At 34.9% G+C, this 17013-nt stretch overlaps 2 protein-coding genes across 3 annotated transcripts; both read right to left on the bottom strand.

Moving 5' to 3' along the window:
- Positions 1 to 5407: 5407 nt before the first annotated feature.
- On the bottom strand, positions 5408 to 8260 carry LOC120210728. Its single transcript, XM_039209430.1, has 6 exons — positions 7947 to 8260; positions 7550 to 7874; positions 7348 to 7479; positions 6761 to 6860; positions 6034 to 6676; positions 5408 to 5510 (listed from the first exon to the last, which is right to left on the bottom strand). The coding sequence occupies exons 1-6, from the start codon at positions 8258 to 8260 to the stop codon at positions 5408 to 5410; spliced, it is 1617 nt and encodes a 538-aa protein (XP_039065361.1).
- Positions 8261 to 13000: 4740 nt separating this feature from the next.
- LOC120210603 (two-component response regulator-like APRR5) lies at positions 13001 to 16672 on the bottom strand. Of its 2 annotated transcripts, none has more exons than XM_039209297.1 (8): positions 16203 to 16672; positions 15741 to 15902; positions 15541 to 15653; positions 15265 to 15420; positions 14866 to 15031; positions 14466 to 14775; positions 13552 to 14326; positions 13001 to 13336 (listed from the first exon to the last, which is right to left on the bottom strand). In XM_039209297.1, exons 1-8 carry the CDS (start codon positions 16444 to 16446, stop codon positions 13199 to 13201), a joined length of 2064 nt encoding a protein of 687 aa, XP_039065228.1. In that variant the 5' UTR covers positions 16447 to 16672; the 3' UTR covers positions 13001 to 13198. The 2 variants fall into 2 exon arrangements, with proteins under 2 accessions (XP_039065228.1, XP_039065227.1); XM_039209296.1 differs by having other exon boundaries at positions 15523 to 15653; positions 16203 to 16669.
- Positions 16673 to 17013: the final 341 nt, after the last annotated feature.

Genomic DNA, 17013 nt, shown 5'->3' with positions numbered 1-17013 from the left:
GCTGTGATGGGAGGGCTCGGTCAGCGGAGGCGAGAGCTAGGGATGGCAACGGGCCGGGTTCGGGCCGGGTATTGGTCCCCCCGTCCCCGTCCCCGTTTAAAAAACCGGTACCCGTCCCCGTTTAAAAAACCGCGGGGATTTAAACGGGGATCTCCGTCGGGTAATCGGGGAAAACCGCGGGGAAACGGGTATCCCCGTTTAGCATAAACGGTTATTTAAACGGGTATTGGGCCGGGAATCGGGCCGGGTATATATATATATATTTAAATTAAATATATATTTTTTTATTTAAATTAAATTTATTAATATTATATATATATATATATATAATTATTTTTAATATTTATCGGGTCGGGTATCGGGGCGGGTAATCGGGGCGGGTAATCGGGTAATCGGGGCGGGGATTACCAAACCCGTCCCCGTCCCCGTTTAAAATAAATGGGTTTTCCCCGTCCCCGTCCCCGTCCCCGTTTATCATCCCCGAACCCGACCCGTTTAATTCGGTTTTCGGTTTTCTCCGTCGGGTTCGGGTTTTTTTGCCATCCCTAGCGAGAGCTGGCTCGGGTGTGGATTACTAGAGATGATATTTTCTCTTCTGCTGGCGGCGGCGGTAGATTGCTATGGTGAAAACCCTAGCAACTTGGTTTCATGATATGTGGGCTTAGTTAATGGCATGAACCGAGGGGTCCAGTGGAGCAGGAACATATATATATATATATATATATATATATATATAATACTTCTTAACCTTGTATGTTTATACACTATTCTTCTTTATGTTTTTATTCTATCTTATTTATTTTGTTTTGATTTATGGACTTTTCTTTATCAATCTTTTGTGAATCTCTTATATTTGATCGTTAATATTTTTAGTAGTTTACTCGACTACTTTCGAGAACATTTGTCGTAGAATGGACGTGAAAAACACTACTTTATAGAAAAAGTGTGATTCAAAACGACATTCGAACGAAACATGAACTCAAAATAAATCGATTATATTTTATAAAAGTAAGGCTAATTAATTTGTTTCTTTAATTCTAACTTAAACACTTGCAACATATGTTCCTCTAAATAATAAGTTATTTTATGTAATTACTAGTACTAGAACTTTATTCAATCATTGATTTTTAATAAAGTGAGGAAGGAATATTCTTTTATATACAAGAAATAGATATGATAGCCTACCCGTTGGAGGATGTACGAATCTTAAGATTTTTTTCAAAGCAAAAGGATTTTCCCTGATAATTCATTTGAAGTAAATTAATTATAAAATAAACCCCAACAAATGGATCATGTTCTAATTTTATATTTGATTTCATAATTCTACTTTTACGACAATGTATAAGCAATTAAATATTAATTTTGGGCGTTGTGACGGTGAGTTTTTTTCTCTACGCGTAATCGACTCTCGAACCTTGTAAATTGAGTTTTTGGTAAACGCGAATTGACTTTTGTCTTTTAAATGATTTTTTAAATTGTTTTAAAAGACGTTTTTAGGTATTCGACCTACCTAACTTAAATGTCGATGGCGACTCCAGAGCAAATTAAATAATTTTAAATAATAAGTCGTAAATCAATTTTCTTTAAAAGCATAAAAAACTTTTAATACGTTACGACAAGATTATTAGCGCAAAACCCTAGTATTTCGAAATAATGTCATCCATTGGAGCCTTGTCCACAAACCAACATCTCATTACCAATGGTTCTCCTGTTGGTCCATTGAATCGACATCTCATTACCAATGGTTCTCCTGTTGGTCCATTGAATCGTAAACGAGGATATAGACGTTATCAAATACATCGGATAATTTTTTTGGGTAAAGTATGTAAATGGTCGACTATAAAATTTTACTTTGTTGTGTCCTATTATTAAAGTTATAAAATAATCTCTTGATTATAAGGTGTTGTTTTGTTGAGTTCCCTAACTATTAAAAGTTACATATTGACGATTCGACTATTAATATATTTCAAACTCGTCCTCTTCCATTAAAAACTTACATATGATAAAATCTTATTCTAGAATTATTTGAGCTATATTTTTTTATCGACTCTTTGTTTACATTATGTCATCGATTTTGAGCATGTTAACGTTCACCTCCGACTGTTGTCAAAATTTTAACGGAAAATGACGAGTTTGGAACATATTAATAGTTAGATGACCATTTTATAACTTTTAATAGTCGTGGGACTCAACAAAGAAGAACTCTATATTCGAGGGATCATTTGTATACTTTATCCATTTTTTAAGTAGTGGTGATTACAAAGTAATATATGTCTGTTATTGACAACACACACTCTACAGATGCAACTGGTCAAATTTGAATCCTCTAAGAAAAATAAATTTCTCTTTCACCGCTAAAATCATTCGATAAATTCAAATACATGGGATAGAATTAGTTCCATATGAGCAAAATTGAACATTTTATAATTATACTCTTCTTTCTTGTTTTCTTTGTTTTTCACCCTTTAAGCATTAGTATTCTATATGCACGCTTGCATTGACGTTTTCCAAACCAACTGGAAAAAGACTGTAAATTTGATATCATACGTTTTCTACTCTTATTTATTCGTTGGTTCAAGATTTTCGACTCTTTCCTGGATATTTTATAAATATAAATGCCTTCTTTTTTTTTTGGATAAATTAGATTCTTTTATTACCCAAAGAAGCAGAGTCTGCTACAAATCAAATAAATGTGATCAGATCCAATCCAATCCAATAAAATAACCGAAAACCAATCCAAAAAAACAATTACCGAAAAAAACCGAACTGAGTTGATAGATGGCGTGCCCACGCCTTAACTGAAGACTTCTTCTGCAATAGCTCAGGATGAATAAGCCATACCCACGCCTTAAATGAAGACTTCTTTTGCGATTGCTTAGGATGGATAAGTCGTGCCCACGCCTTAACTGAAGACTTCTTCTGCATTAGCTCGGGATGATTAAGCCGTGCCCACGCCTTTTGCGAGAGCCTCTGATGTAAGGCTAACCACACTTTTTCAATGATGGAGAAGTTGGCAACCTTGTTGTTTCCCGATCTAGGAGAGACACCAAATGCTACACTTTGAATTGATAAGTATTCTGTAAAAATTAAAAGAAAGAAATGATTAAAATGGAAATATGGAAGAAGAAAGGAAATGATAAGAAAGGAAATGGCAAGAAATGATATCAAAGTAGGGTGCGGAAATGTTGAATAAATCTCCTTCAAGTGATGTTGACTTCGGCCTCCAAATGTGGTAATGAAGTATGCCTTGTTGATGAATGAAGGATGATTTAATGATGAAGACATGGTAATGGAAGGATGATGATATGGGCGTGAATGGTGATGGAGGATGGTGATGGAAAGATGGTGATGGAAATAATATCTTATAAAACTAAGAAGGAACCAATGTTATAAAGAACAAAGACCCGTTTCTTATAAGTCTTATAAGGGATGGTAGCAAGGACTTTGACCCACTATTTATATGAACTAGGAACCAGAAGTATAAAGGAAGGGATTGACGCCACAAACTTTAGAAAAGCTTGCTTAATCGATATAGTTCTAAAAAGAACTTGAAGAGAGAATAATCTCACAAGGATTTTATATTATCAAAGGGTTGAGTTACAAATGAAATGCAATAGCCTATTATAGTTTTCAAAGGGTTTAGGCCGAATAAACACTTGATGGTTTGGCCAAGGTTGAAAGCCCTTTGAAAATACATGATTTTTTAATGAAAATACATGATTTTAATGCATATACATGCTCTTGGCTGAATGGTAAGGTGTTGGTTCGGCCTAAGGATGTTTTAAATGCTTTTGGAAGTCATTTGGGCACCAAAATGGAGAGGAATGAGTCTTTGGCCAAATAGAAAGCATCCCTTGGTGTTTTGGCGCCTATTTGATGTCACATGTAGTACACATGCTTGAATGATGCACATGGCAGCCTACATGAATGCACACGGGTCTTCTTGCAATGTTTTGGTGAGGTTGTAACCATAGGATGATGTCTTGAACTCCATGGGCAGCTATCCGCTCTTTGTGGGTACTAAATATGGGTGCGGATATGTGTGCAAGTATACACAATCGAACAAGTAATAAAGTGATAAGTAGAGTATCGTCTCCACAGGGAATTGGGGAAGTCAAATAGGTTTGTCAAGGCACTTTACTTTGTCACCTAAGTAAATTTAGTAATGGTATATACAAATGAAAATGTTGTGGCAATATGAATTGACTGATGTGGAAATGGATGATGGCAGTGAGGTAGCAAATGGATATCTCGTGGTAAATTAAAATGTAATGCATGCAAATAAATGTAAATGCCAAGGCAAAATAAAATTGCAAATGCTAGATTTAATATATAGGACTTTAGTTTTCTCACACGACAAGCTGATATGGGAATGAGAGGTAGGAGTCACAAGGAAAATCTAAATCTATTTCTCTAAATGGTATTTCCTCTATGCTTAACTTGCCCGACAGAGTCTACAGAGGTGCCCTATGTTATCTCTAGTAAGGGACTCGACAGATTAAAGATTCCCTGCAAAACCGATTGGCGTAAACCCCTGCAGTGATCCTATTGGTCCAGATAACAGGATATGTCTCGGCAATACCTTTTTGCGGTAGCATTAACATCTAACCTACCGTTTTTGTACAACTCCTTTTAGTCGAATGAAATCCTAGCCTTATCTCTAAGGTGGATTATGCCTAGTTACTATCTAGAACCCCTTGTTTAAGTAGTTCCTCCCTAGCTTCTCTCGAAGACTAAAGATATTTTGCCTAGGCATTCTCTCGAACCCTAAGCATCTTCTAAGGAAAGGCTACTCTCGTAGCTCCTACAACCTTAAAGCATTAAGTTTCATAAACAAAATAGATCAAGACATATAAAAACAACCATTCATTGAAATAAAACTTAAACATCCAAGCGAACTCCCACTAAATAGGATTAGTTCATGGCAGGGTTCGAAATAAACAAGTACAAAGCAAGTATCATTCGTTCCTTACAACCCTTTAACAAAATATGAAAACAAAGAACTAAGTGGAGGAGAGAAAACCCTCGACGTGCACTGCCCAGTGCTTCCTTCGGCCACCAAGAACTGTTCCCAGCAGACTGACTCCTCTCGGACGCTCAGACCGCCACTCCCTCAGACTTGTCAAGGAGAAATGCCACGGCAAGTGAGATTGATGGAGAAAAATGAGACATTCTCTCTCTAACTTTTTAAGCTCAAATCTAGGTGGAACTAAAGTCCTTAACATTTTGGCTTCATCCTCTATTTATAGGGGAAAAATTAACCCTTGAACTAAGAGTTGACTTTCCCAAACTATGGTTAACTTGCTTGGGAGTCGGGCAAGACAGGTGATGATACAGCCTGGGTAGCTGGTATGAGTGACCGGCATAATACATTTGCAGATTCAAATGACAGATAAGATCTGCAGGGTCAGGCAGCGTGGTCAGCATGATCGGCGGTTGCAGTGCAAGTCCCTCCAGGCGGATCTTCGAGGAGGATTTCTAGGGCGGAGCTCTCGGCTAGTCGAATACAGCTGGCTTCAAAAATATATTCTCACACTTTAAGCACTTTCGAAATGCCGGATGAACATGGCAAATTCATTTCGCTCAGCAATCTCCTTATGTCACGGCATTTTCTTTCCTCTTTTCCTTGCTCTCAATACATGCACATCGTCAGACAAATACCTTTCCCATAAAGCAGCACCGTAGTAAAAATAAAATGCCACGACAAACTGAAATCCACCACATGCAACTAAATGCTTCTAAATGCATCTACATGGTCCTAAATGAGCCTTTAAACATTCAATAACCTAAGTTAAAATGCCCCAAAATGTGGTTTTTTACGGAGTTATCACACCCCCAAACTTAAACTATTGATTGTCCTCAAGCAATGGATAGTAATAAACAAAACAAAAATACCATGACAAGTTCAAAAGCAGAATAGTCTTATGAGATAAAATTTCAGCCCTCAGCACATATGGCTTCAACATGATAGACTAGGTCGAGAAATTTATAGGATGAGTTTCAGTTCGTAATTTTAATAATCTGTTAAAATACCAGCTTGTATTAGGTCGAATTTGCAGGTTCCAAAAGTTTGTCTCTTTCAAAACATATTCTTTTAGCCAAACAACCCATAATGAGCCTTCACCCGAGATAATTTTCCTAATGAGGTGCAAAAGACAAGTTTTATTCCAGGATTTAGTATTCTTAATTCCTATCCCCCTTTCTGACTTTGATTGACAGACTTTCTCCCAACTTATCCTAGCTCCAGAAGCAGCTTTATTTGTTCCTTTCCAGAAAAACTGGGAACATAGTTGATCAATCTTGTTTAAGATAGATTGGGGAAGGATTAGCTGACTACACCAATAATTCGCCATATTGAATAGAACAGAACGAATGAGTTCAAGTTTGCCCGTATAACTCAGAGTTTTTTCTGCCCAATGATGAAGTCTTGCTTTAATTTTCTCAATTAGAATATTGCATTCCTTCTCGGAGAGCTTTCGAGTGACTAATGGAACTCCTAAGTACCTTACTGGCAAGATACCATATTTGAATCCAGAAATCTGCTTAATATCATCTAAAGTTCTTGAAGAGATTCCAGCAGCAAAAAATTCACTTTTGGATGCATTGAGTTTGAGACCAGACATATCATAGAATTGATCTAAAACACTAATGACTCCAACTATAGAATCCACATTTCCTTTGCAAAAAATCAGTAAATCATCAGCAAATGTTAAGTGTGTAAGACCAATCTTCTTACATTTAGGGTGAAAGTCAAACATACCTCTTGTAGCTGCCAAGTTGAGCATTCTAGATAACATATTCATGGTAAGGACAAATAAGAAGGGTGAAAAAGGGTCGCCCTGTCTTATTCCTCTAGCTCCCTTGAAATAGCCAATAATACTTCCATTAAACAAAATTGAGTACCTAGCTTAAGTAAAACAAGCTTCAATCCAATCAATGAAACTCCTAGGAAGATCAAGAGCTATAAGAATAGATAAGATGAACCCTCAGTGAAGGGAATCAAAAGCCTTATGGAGATCTATTTTCAATAAGCATCTTGGGGAGATATTTTTCCTTCCATAGCCTTTTATCATTTCCTGGGCAAGGAGAGTATTTTCGACTATGCTCATTCCTTTAAAAAAAAGCTGTTTGGTTCAGTGATATCATATCAGGAAGAAAATTAGTCAATCTTGTAACAGAATCTTAGTAATAGTCTTGTAGATCACTGAGCAACAAGAAATTGGTCGAAATTCTTTGCTGATTTTGGGTTTGAAACTTTAGGAACCAAAGCTAGGATAATAGCATTAAAAGAAGACAGTATGTGGGAATTGAGGAAAAAATATTGGACAACAGCCACCACTTCATCACCAATAATAGGCCATGTTTTCTTGAAAAAAAAGGGGTGAAGTCGTCAGGACCAGGAGCTTTATCGTTTCCTTGGCTAAAAATGGCTTCCTTGATCTCTTCTTTGGTTACTTCCTTAACAAGACTAGAAGATACCTGTGCAGGTAAAGAGTATTGGAGCAAATCTTTCAGAATAAGAGGATTGTTATCTCAAGAAATCAGTAACTTCAGCTGTCATTCCATCAAATGTTTCAAGTCTGTTACCTTGATCATTTACAAGAACCCGAATGGTATCTCTTTTATTCTTAATTACAACCCGCGAGTAGAAGAATTTAGAACATTTATCTCCTTCCTTAAGCCACTGCACTTTGGCTTTTTGTTTGAGAAACATTACTTCTTCATCTTCAAGAGTGCTTAGCTCAGATTGTAAGATTTGCTCATTTTCAATAACATCCTCTCCTTTTAAAGTAAGAAGTTGTTGAAGCTCCAACTCAAGTCCCTTTTGTCTTACTCGAGCCGAGAGATCGCTGAAGCTATCTTTATTTAAGTTCCTTAGGCATAATTTGAGTCTCTTTAATTTAATAAAGAGAATTATCATTGGGTTGCCTTGAACAGAACCTTACCACGATTGCTTAACCTCGTTCATGAAGCTCGAGTGAATGGTCCAAAAGTTAAAGAATTTAAATGGCTTCGATCTATTACAAGAAATCTCTTTAGAAAGCCAAACAATGGCCATGCAATGATCAGAGATGCCTGGAGTAGTGAATTCAACAAATGATTGATGAAATGAACTAAACCAATAGGGGTTGATCAAGACCCTATCAAGTTTCCTTGCTAGAAAAGTTTCATGCTGCTTGTTGCTCCATGTGAATGAAGGCCCAAAATAAGGATGATCTTGAAGGCCAAGCTCTTGAGTGATGTCTTCGAAATCTCTCATATCAGAAGTAAGGTAAGGGCTAAGTAAATCATGATTCGAACTTTCATAAGAGTGAAGAATAATATTATAGTCCCCTCATAATATCCAAGGGGAATACATAATATTTTTTTCCATATCACGAAGCTGGTTCCATAACTGTCTTCTAACTGTGCCTTCATTGTTTCCATAAATAACCGAGATGAATAGAGGAGTATAAAGATAGGAACCTTTGACAATAATACTCTGATCAGTAACTTAGATGATAGAAAAATCAATTCCTTTCCTCCATAGCACCCAAATCCTCCCATTCAAAGCATAATCATAATTTGTACAAACATTCCAATTAGCAAACTTTGACTTGAGAATAACCTCTGACTTATCAGATTTGACTCTAGTCTCCATTAAACATAAAATATCAACTTTGTAGTGGTTAGCTCTTTGAAGAACCATTTCTTGTTTTAGAGGTCTATTGAGACCTCTAACATTCCAAAAGCTAATTATCATTTAGAGGAGGATCCCACGATATCCCCATTACTCTCTAATGAGATACTTTTAGCTTTGTCCAAATGTTCATTATTCTTGGATTTTAGCTCATTCACCAAACTTGTAACCCCCAATGAAGCAGTTCGAATCTTTCTTGGCTGTCTATCTGAACTTTGAGGATTTTCTTCAATTGAGTTGAGCACTTCAAACCTGTTTTTAGATCCTGCTAATGATGTTTTAAAAGTGTCCTTAATAGGCCTGTCTCTGCCCCGTTTTTGTACAGCTATTTGGGTGTCCGTTTTTCCATCTTCAATAGGTTCAGTAAAATCATTTAAGGGATGTTCTTTCTCATCAACTGGGTCTTTAGGATCAGTGATTATAGGATCGAATGCAATTTGTTCAATCTGATCAACTTTATCTTTAGGGACTGACATAATCTCATTGTGATCAGGTTCAATTTCTTCAACAGTAACAATATGATTTTGGTCTTCAGTAGCCCTAGATTCAGAATTAATCAGTAAATATATCGAAAATCAATGATTAATTTAAAAAATATATATCTTCATCATCACTATATTTCTTGAATGTCATTCAAATTAATAGTAATTCGTCATGCGTGTTTTGCCTTTCTTGCCGTATTAGTTAACAATGGCCAGAAAACTCCAATAAATCCGTCTATAAAATGTCAGTTACGGAGTTTATCGGTCGTTTCTGCCTAAGTTTCTATCCAAGATGAACCAAAATTTTCTTTAAAAAATAAAAAATGGTAAAAAAATGCTATTTTGGTCCCTATAATTTCTAAAATCCCATGTTTAGATACAAGGATGGACCGACGAGTGACGGGCCGGGTATGGGCAGTCGCCTCCCCTAAAGTTTTAAAATTATCATATGTTTTAAATTTCAACTATGTATTTTCTATTTAAAAATCTGTTTCCCCTGAAATTTTATAAGTTTAAAATTGCTCTCTTAACATAAAATCTTATGTTCGTCTCTGTTTAGATATAATAAAATTATATTTTACTAATACATGATAAAGTTTCAGTGTAATATTTTAAAAATTGCAAAATTGTAAGCTAAATAAATGGTAAAATCATAATTTAACTCTTAAAATAATTTCTAGTATACTCTGTAATCCTAAATTTTTTGGTTTACTGTAAAACTTTTAAATTTTACACTCTTTTAGAATCGCTGGATGAAGAAAAAAATCAAAGACTGAGATTATCAGTAGGAAATAAAAATATATTCACTTAAAAAACAAGTAATTAAACTCAACATTTAATTTTTTTTCTCGTCTAAAGACCTTAAAAAGGTGTAAAACTAATATATTTCTAAAAGGGTGTAAAACTAATATATATATATATATATATATATATTCTCTTTGAGCCATAACTTAAAACTCATGGGAAGCTTGCAAGGAATGCACTGAATCTTTAATGGGAAGGAAAGCATGTTTCTTGTTTGTTTATTCCTATGAAGGAAAGAAAACGGGGTCCGTAATGGTACCAATTCATCCCCGCACCCTCACAAGCCTTTAAAGTCACTCCATACACCACCCTAATTAATAATAATCCAGTCTTATTAAGAAATTAAGAACAGAAGGATGGATTTAAACAAAAAAAATTTTTTTCCATTTATTATCTAAAGAAGTATTCTTGACATATAAAATATCCTAAAGTCAACCCCATCAGGGGGTTTAAGTAGTTAAATGAAATATTATTCTTTTTTAAGACCTTAAATTCAAGCACTTATATTTATTGAGTGTGTGCATTATCAATAATTAAAAAAGATTTTGAACATATATCACTCTTAAAATCACACAGATTATTAAAAAGTTATTGTAGAAGCCGATAAAATAGTTTTCCTTTTTGGAGAGAATGAATAAAACATAGATTATTGAGGAGTTAGAAAACGTGATTTTTTATAGAAGTCATTAATTTTATTCAAAATAGGAAATATTTTAAATTGTAATAAATATTTATATTTATAATCGTAATTAAACACATAATTAGTATAATTTCCTATAATCATTGAAGTAAAACTAGCAATTTAAGATCACATAAGAACCATACAAAGAAAGATTAAAAACAAACCAAGAAACTCAAACAAAGATATATACAAATATATCTGATCGCATCGACAGACAAATCACAAATAGGGATCAAGCTACTGAAATACCATCGATAAAACCCGCGAATCAGACTCGAGTGACGTGAAAAGCTATCCACGAACGTAAAACGGGTATCAAAAATATAATTTTAGAGTCCGAAGCCGAGAATATCAATAAGATATTAAATAAACGTCATCTTGATCAGTGGTGAAATGTCAAATTAACTATTTAGAATAAATAAATAAAAAATAACAGTCAAATGACCGAAAAACATGTTAAAAGACATAGAAAATGTGTCACAAAGGCAAATAAAAACGTGTCATACAGACAATTTTTTAAAATAAAAAATAAATAAAGATATAATATAAGAAAATAAAATAACAATAAAGAATACCGACAATCGATAATCAACATTAAAATTGGTATCGCCTCTAATTAACAAAGATGAAAAGAAAAAGAGATAACAACATACAATGTAAGAAAACTTTTAGAAATGTGTCTATGTGCTTTGGTAAACATGGTTATTTAAAAAGTAAATGGTTACAAATGAACGCGTAGGCAGACCATGTCATGTGAAAACCAATATGGAACTCATCATTAACTCAAACAAGCTATTAATCTATCATTACTATTATGGATAACAATCTCATGGATGAAAATGAAACAAATAGCAAAAGATATTAAAAAAAAAACAAAAGCTAAAGGTTTGGTACAATGTAGATTCCACCAATTTTTTCCAAGTTTGGCTACATCTCTTTTGTTTATAAAAAGCCCGTTTCGGGACTGTTGGTCCAAAACAAAGAATTAGTGGGTGTTTGGATGGGGGAATGTGGATTTTTATGGGAATGGAATCCATATTCCTCCTTTTAGTTAACCTGGGAATCTCATTCTCGATAATGTAAGATTACGAATAGTAGATTTTTTAGGGTATATTACCGGGAATGTCATTGCCTCCCTTTCCTTAGGTATTGTTAGATTACCGGCATTTTGGACTAAAATGCCCTTAATTATTTTTTTCAAAACTATCATTCTTCTGTAATTGACTAATAAAAATTTTACGAAGGTTAAATTACAAATTTATCCAGAAACTATTTTAGATTTACAAAAAAATCTATAATTAATATTTTATATGAAGTTCAGGGGTTAAAATAAAATTTTACCCTTTCATTAAACCTTTTTATATTTTCAATTTTGTAAAAAAAATATATAAATTTTATGAATTTAATTTTTTTAAAGAAAATATATAAATATTTTTCAACTTATTAAAAAAACAAATATATAATAAAAACAATTTAGTTAAATATACATTCCAATAATCTTTTTCAACGTGCCATATTTAGTCCTCTCCATTTCCTGTTTCATTTTCCAGTTTTTAGATTAACTTTCACTCTCTCAACCCAAAAAAGGGTAAACTACACATTTAGTACTACAAGTATCAAGTTTATTATGTTTTAGTTATTCAACTATTTTTGTTTCAAATTATACTTAATGTTACGTTTTGGTTTTATTTTGGTCGACTACTGTTAAAATTAATGTCATGTTGACGTGTTTAAAACTAATGTCATGTCGTTTTTAATTTTTTTTCAAAAATATCACGTCAATAATTTTATTACTTTTTAACATGTTATTAAAATGATCAAATACCAACACCATAAACACACTAAATTGATCAAATTTTATTTTAAATCAAACTCTAATTCTTTTTTATTTGATTTTAAAGTCAATTCACCACTCTTGGTATTTCGGTTATCAATTGGGATAGCATAATTTCATTAAAGAAAATGGTCATCTAATTAAAAGTTTTGATAGTTTACCTTAAATAAAAATAATGTAAATTAACCAATAAGGATTAGTTCAAGTAGTAAACAATTTGATATTGTTTAAGAAAACTTTTAAATTCGAGTCTTTATGTATACATAAAATCTTTGTTGTAAGACTCACCTACTAAAACAACGATTAATTAAGGCAAAGCCTTGAAACTGAGTGGACAACTAAAATAATAATAATAATAAATGTAAATTATGGTCATCTACCAAAATCAAGCTCTTCTTGGAGAAATGCACTATATTTGAATTTACACCAGGTATAAGTTGGCAATTGCAACAGGCATACAAATCAACTGAATGAACAAATAAAAAATGATTCAGACAACCCCGGTGAAAAGCTCTGTCGACTACAAAACATCAAAACATTATTTTTTATAAAAGTACATAGCAACCTGTGTCATTAACCACTAATATCATAATAAGTATGGATATGTGCTATTCTATGTATAAAATTCAGCCTCCTCTCCGTTTCCTCAGCTTTACAAAACAAAAGGTTGCATAAGCAAGTGCCTGGTCTCCTCTGTTTATAGAGTTGGAATGCAACTAAGCATATCCATCTGTTGAATTTCCATGAAGACGCTCAGCTTCTGTATGCGTGGGATTAGCCTGCACTTGACGGACAAACTGACCTTTTACTCGTGGGCGCTGCTCTGCGAGCTTCTTTCTGCTCTCATATCGGACCTGCCAAAAGAATTGGAAACGAGACATTAGCTGCTTTCTCAACCTATGTGTGTGTTATCCACACATGATTCTTACTTGTTACATTGCAACTGGAAACTAGCACCGTAATGTAACATCAGTATCTTGTTAAAGGATCTCAGTATAGTTTTTCTTGTATGCAAAGTAGTGAACTGTTAACATGTAAGCACATAATGTTGGAAACGGAATCTTTTTACCTTTTTCTCGTAGCATCTATCCTTTCGCTTCAAGCGGAACTTCATGAGAGCTGCTTCCCTTTGGATAGAACGGCATGAATTTACACTAGGACTAGGAAAACTTTCATCGTTCTTGCTCTCTGTGGAAGCCCGGGGGATTGCAACCTGATCAACATTGCCGTTACTTGCACCAGTGCTTCCATATGCAATACCGTTAAGTTGACTTAAGGAGCCATTACAAAAACTGCTGTTTGTACTCTGATCAGTAGTGGGAGAAATATGTCCTCTATCTTCAACTGAATCCAGCGCGCTCAAGGGCTGGTTGGTTGACTGATTTGTATTGGAGGCAAGTTGCTCAAACAACTGTCCAGAGGAGTTGGCTTCAAAACTGGAATGGCGAAACAGATTCACGCGAAAGGCAGGTTCCTGCTGGTTGGCTGAGCTTCGACTTGGCATGGATGACCTTGACTGCGAACAAAAGATTGGAGGAATTATAGTGTTATAACCATTGCATGGATTATTCGGTCGTATACCCTTCACTGGTACTGGGACAGGAAATACTTTCTGTTGTGTGCATGGTGCATCTACTGCAGTTTGCTTCAATTCACTAGTAGCTCCAGTGGTCGAAGGAATCATGCTTCTTTGAGGAGTTAGTGTAGGAGTAGGAGTAGGAGTAGGAGTATACTCGGAAATAATATTGGTCAATATCTTCTCAGAATTAGTCTCGGAGTCTTTCTTCTGATCACCAGCACTCATCAATGTTGATTGCAAGGGCTGTGATACTCTTCTAGTGTACCTGCATTAACGATAATTGGTATGATCAGTAAAAAAAATGCAAGTATCAAATATGATCGTATATCCATTTCGTCAAAAACACTTCAACCTTTTTGTGCAAGAATCTGAAGATGGTAACAACAAATATAACAGAAACCAACCTTGTGAAGGCTGATGAATTAGGATGCCAGAGGGTAGGCCTTTCTTGAGTAACATGATTCTCAAATACACTAGGATTACTTCTTCTCAAGGAAAGATCCAAGTATGGAGAAGAATCAAGCTTTCTTGAGCTATTTATTGAAGAAGAAATGCAATTTTTACTAAATGTTCCCATGAAGTCGATAGCTTGTCTTGGTGAACCAAGAAGCGCCTCACCAGCCTCGACCAAGATATTAGAATCCCTTTTTTGGTTTTCCAGTTCAAAGCCCTGGTGCACAATTGTGGCGTAAGCATCCTTGCAGTAATCAGCAACTACTCATAAGGTTGACCGAGACATTGAGAGAATGTTAGTTGCTCTCTAATGAACAGAAAAGACAATGCAAACATTCAAAATAGACTTACCCTCAGTTTCTGTCTGATGCATGAGCAGGTTCTGGTTGAAACTGGCATGAGCTTCATGCTCCTGCAGTTCAATCGATAGAGATTTTCTCTTTATCAAGTGCGAGAATTCCTGTATATTTTCCTTGTGGATACTCTCAGCTTCCATATCTGGCTTCGTACAGGAGCTCTGCTAGAGACATAAAACATGCAGTCTATATGAAACTCCAAGTAGCCAACTTAAAACCGGAAGAAAACTCCTTTTGACCATGAGAATTGGTAATTCCAGATAAACATAACTTGTCTATACACAAAAAATGTCGCCAATCCAGAAAAGGTACACAGGTGTAGGACAAGCATATCTTCTATATGGTTAATCCACTCATCGACATAAAACAAAGATGACAGATGAAGAGTACTGACCTGAGCATCACTACCTTTCTCAGTTTGTTCCTTATTTTTCCGGACGGCAGCCAAGCAACCAATGGAATGATTGCTTGCAGCATCATTTTCAGAGCTAGCTTCAACCGTTTTCTGTCCAACGCTCTCATCCCGGGGGGAGTTCCCTCCAGCTATTAACTGGTTTGAAAAACAGATATAAATCAGTATTTGGAAAGATGTAAATTATATCTTCAAAAGAACTGTAAAATGGAGAGGGAAATAAAGCATAAGTAAGCATACTGATTGTCTTCTCCATACATGCTGCCATAAATTTTTCAGCTCATTTCTCCTTATCGGCTTAACAAGGTAGTCGGCCGCCCCTGTCAACATGCATTTGTACACTGTGCTAACTGAATCTTGTGAGGACATCACTGCACAATCACACCCAAAGAAAATTATCTAAATTGCCTTTTTGTAGATACATAGTAGAAAACATCATAGAAACTTTCGTATCATACTTATAACAGGGATGTTTTTACAAACATCATGCTCCATGATTAGCGTAAGAAGAGCGAATCCCGATATAGATGGCAAATCCACTTCTGTCAAAATGAGATCTACGTTATGAGGTCTTCCTTTCAGCATCTCCCATGCCTTCAAGCCATCAGGAACAGCAGCAACTGCTCAAAAGAAAGAGGAGAACCAAAACTATTTTCAGTGCCAACTCCCAACTGCAGCATGATAAAATCATAAACGATTTCTCATTTGAAGCAAGAATCAACATGTAATTTGAACCATAGTCCACAACTATGTTTATCATAAACTGTCATAAAGTAGGACATCTTATATATGATGAAGATATCCTCAGATGGAATAAATTGAATCAAACAAAAAGGTTTAGCTGGAACTCCTAATGGATCAAACAAATTCAACATTAAAAAAGGCCATAATCTGGAGTAGAAAATAGAATTAGAACAAACCTCTATAACTGCATTTTCTGAGAAGAGCATATATAATCTGCCTGGTTGAATCATCAGCTTCCACCAACAAAACCCTCAAAGCCCGTATGGGTAAAAACCTTCCCCAATTCACTACAGCTCCGGAAGAAGAACCCCCACCCTTCGCAGTCGCCGTCGTCTCCATATTCCCTTCCGACTCCCCGTTTTGATTGTCAGTTTCATTCCCAATTCTCACCTCCTCAATACTCACCACAACCTCACCCATATTTTATAATCAGAATCAGCCCAAGTATTAGAATATTCACCTCGCTTGAAGCTCCGAAATTGAAGCAATGCTAAAAGAGAGCAAAAGAAATGGAAAACCTATTACCATGGTAAGCTAAAAATCTATTTTGGACAGCAGCTGCTACCTATAAAAAAAATATCTAAAACTAGTCCCTTACATGGGACGGCAATTGAATTGCAATCAAAGGGTGAAAAAATATCTCATCTTTACAATCAAAGAAAATTTCTTGAAGCATGTTTTGTATGGCCTATGGAAGCCATGTCAGCTACCTATCTGTAAGTCACTGCATTTTGGGGCTCTCGTTTAATCTTATAATTATTATAACTATCTACTATTAAATCTAGATATAAATTCGAATAATTCAATTCAAATCAATTCAACTTAAATTTTATAAATTCAACTCAAAATTATTTAAATAAAAATTATTTTATAAAATAAGTAATATCAATTTAAATAAACCATTTCTTTAACTCAATTCGAACCCAACGCTGAACAAAGGTTTGGTTCAGAAACAAAGGCAAGACCTTGAGATTGGTTTTACTTTAA

Source organism: Hibiscus syriacus, unplaced genomic scaffold, assembly GCF_006381635.1.
Source record: "Hibiscus syriacus cultivar Baekdansim isolate YM2019G1 unplaced genomic scaffold, ASM638163v2 tig00109926_pilon, whole genome shotgun sequence".
Taxonomy (NCBI): domain Eukaryota; kingdom Viridiplantae; phylum Streptophyta; class Magnoliopsida; order Malvales; family Malvaceae; genus Hibiscus; species Hibiscus syriacus.
Note: the sequence above shows the minus strand (reverse complement) of the source record. Positions and strands in the feature narration are given on the sequence as shown.

What these genes read in the sequence shown, in the direction of transcription:
- LOC120210728 (XM_039209430.1), bottom strand. Translation starts at nt 8,260, where the DNA reads ATGAGAGATTTCGAAGACATCACTCAAGAGCTTGGCCTTCAAGATCAT. An exon ending in TTGATGGAATGACAGCTGAA is followed by an intron (nt 7,480 to 7,549) that starts GTTACTGATTTC and finishes TTACCTGCACAG; the next exon opens with GTATCTTCTAGTCTTGTTAA. An exon ending in CAACTTGGCAGCTACAAGAG is followed by an intron (nt 6,677 to 6,760) that starts GTATGTTTGACT and finishes TTTTTTGCAAAG; the next exon opens with GAAATGTGGATTCTATAGTT.
- LOC120210603 (XM_039209296.1), bottom strand. Translation starts at nt 16,446, where the DNA reads ATGGGTGAGGTTGTGGTGAGTATTGAGGAGGTGAGAATTGGGAATGAA. An exon ending in CAGAAAATGCAGTTATAGAG is followed by an intron (nt 15,903 to 16,202) that starts GTTTGTTCTAAT and finishes TCTTTTGAGCAG; the next exon opens with TTGCTGCTGTTCCTGATGGC. An exon ending in TAAAAACATCCCTGTTATAA is followed by an intron (nt 15,654 to 15,740) that starts GTATGATACGAA and finishes GTGATTGTGCAG; the next exon opens with TGATGTCCTCACAAGATTCA.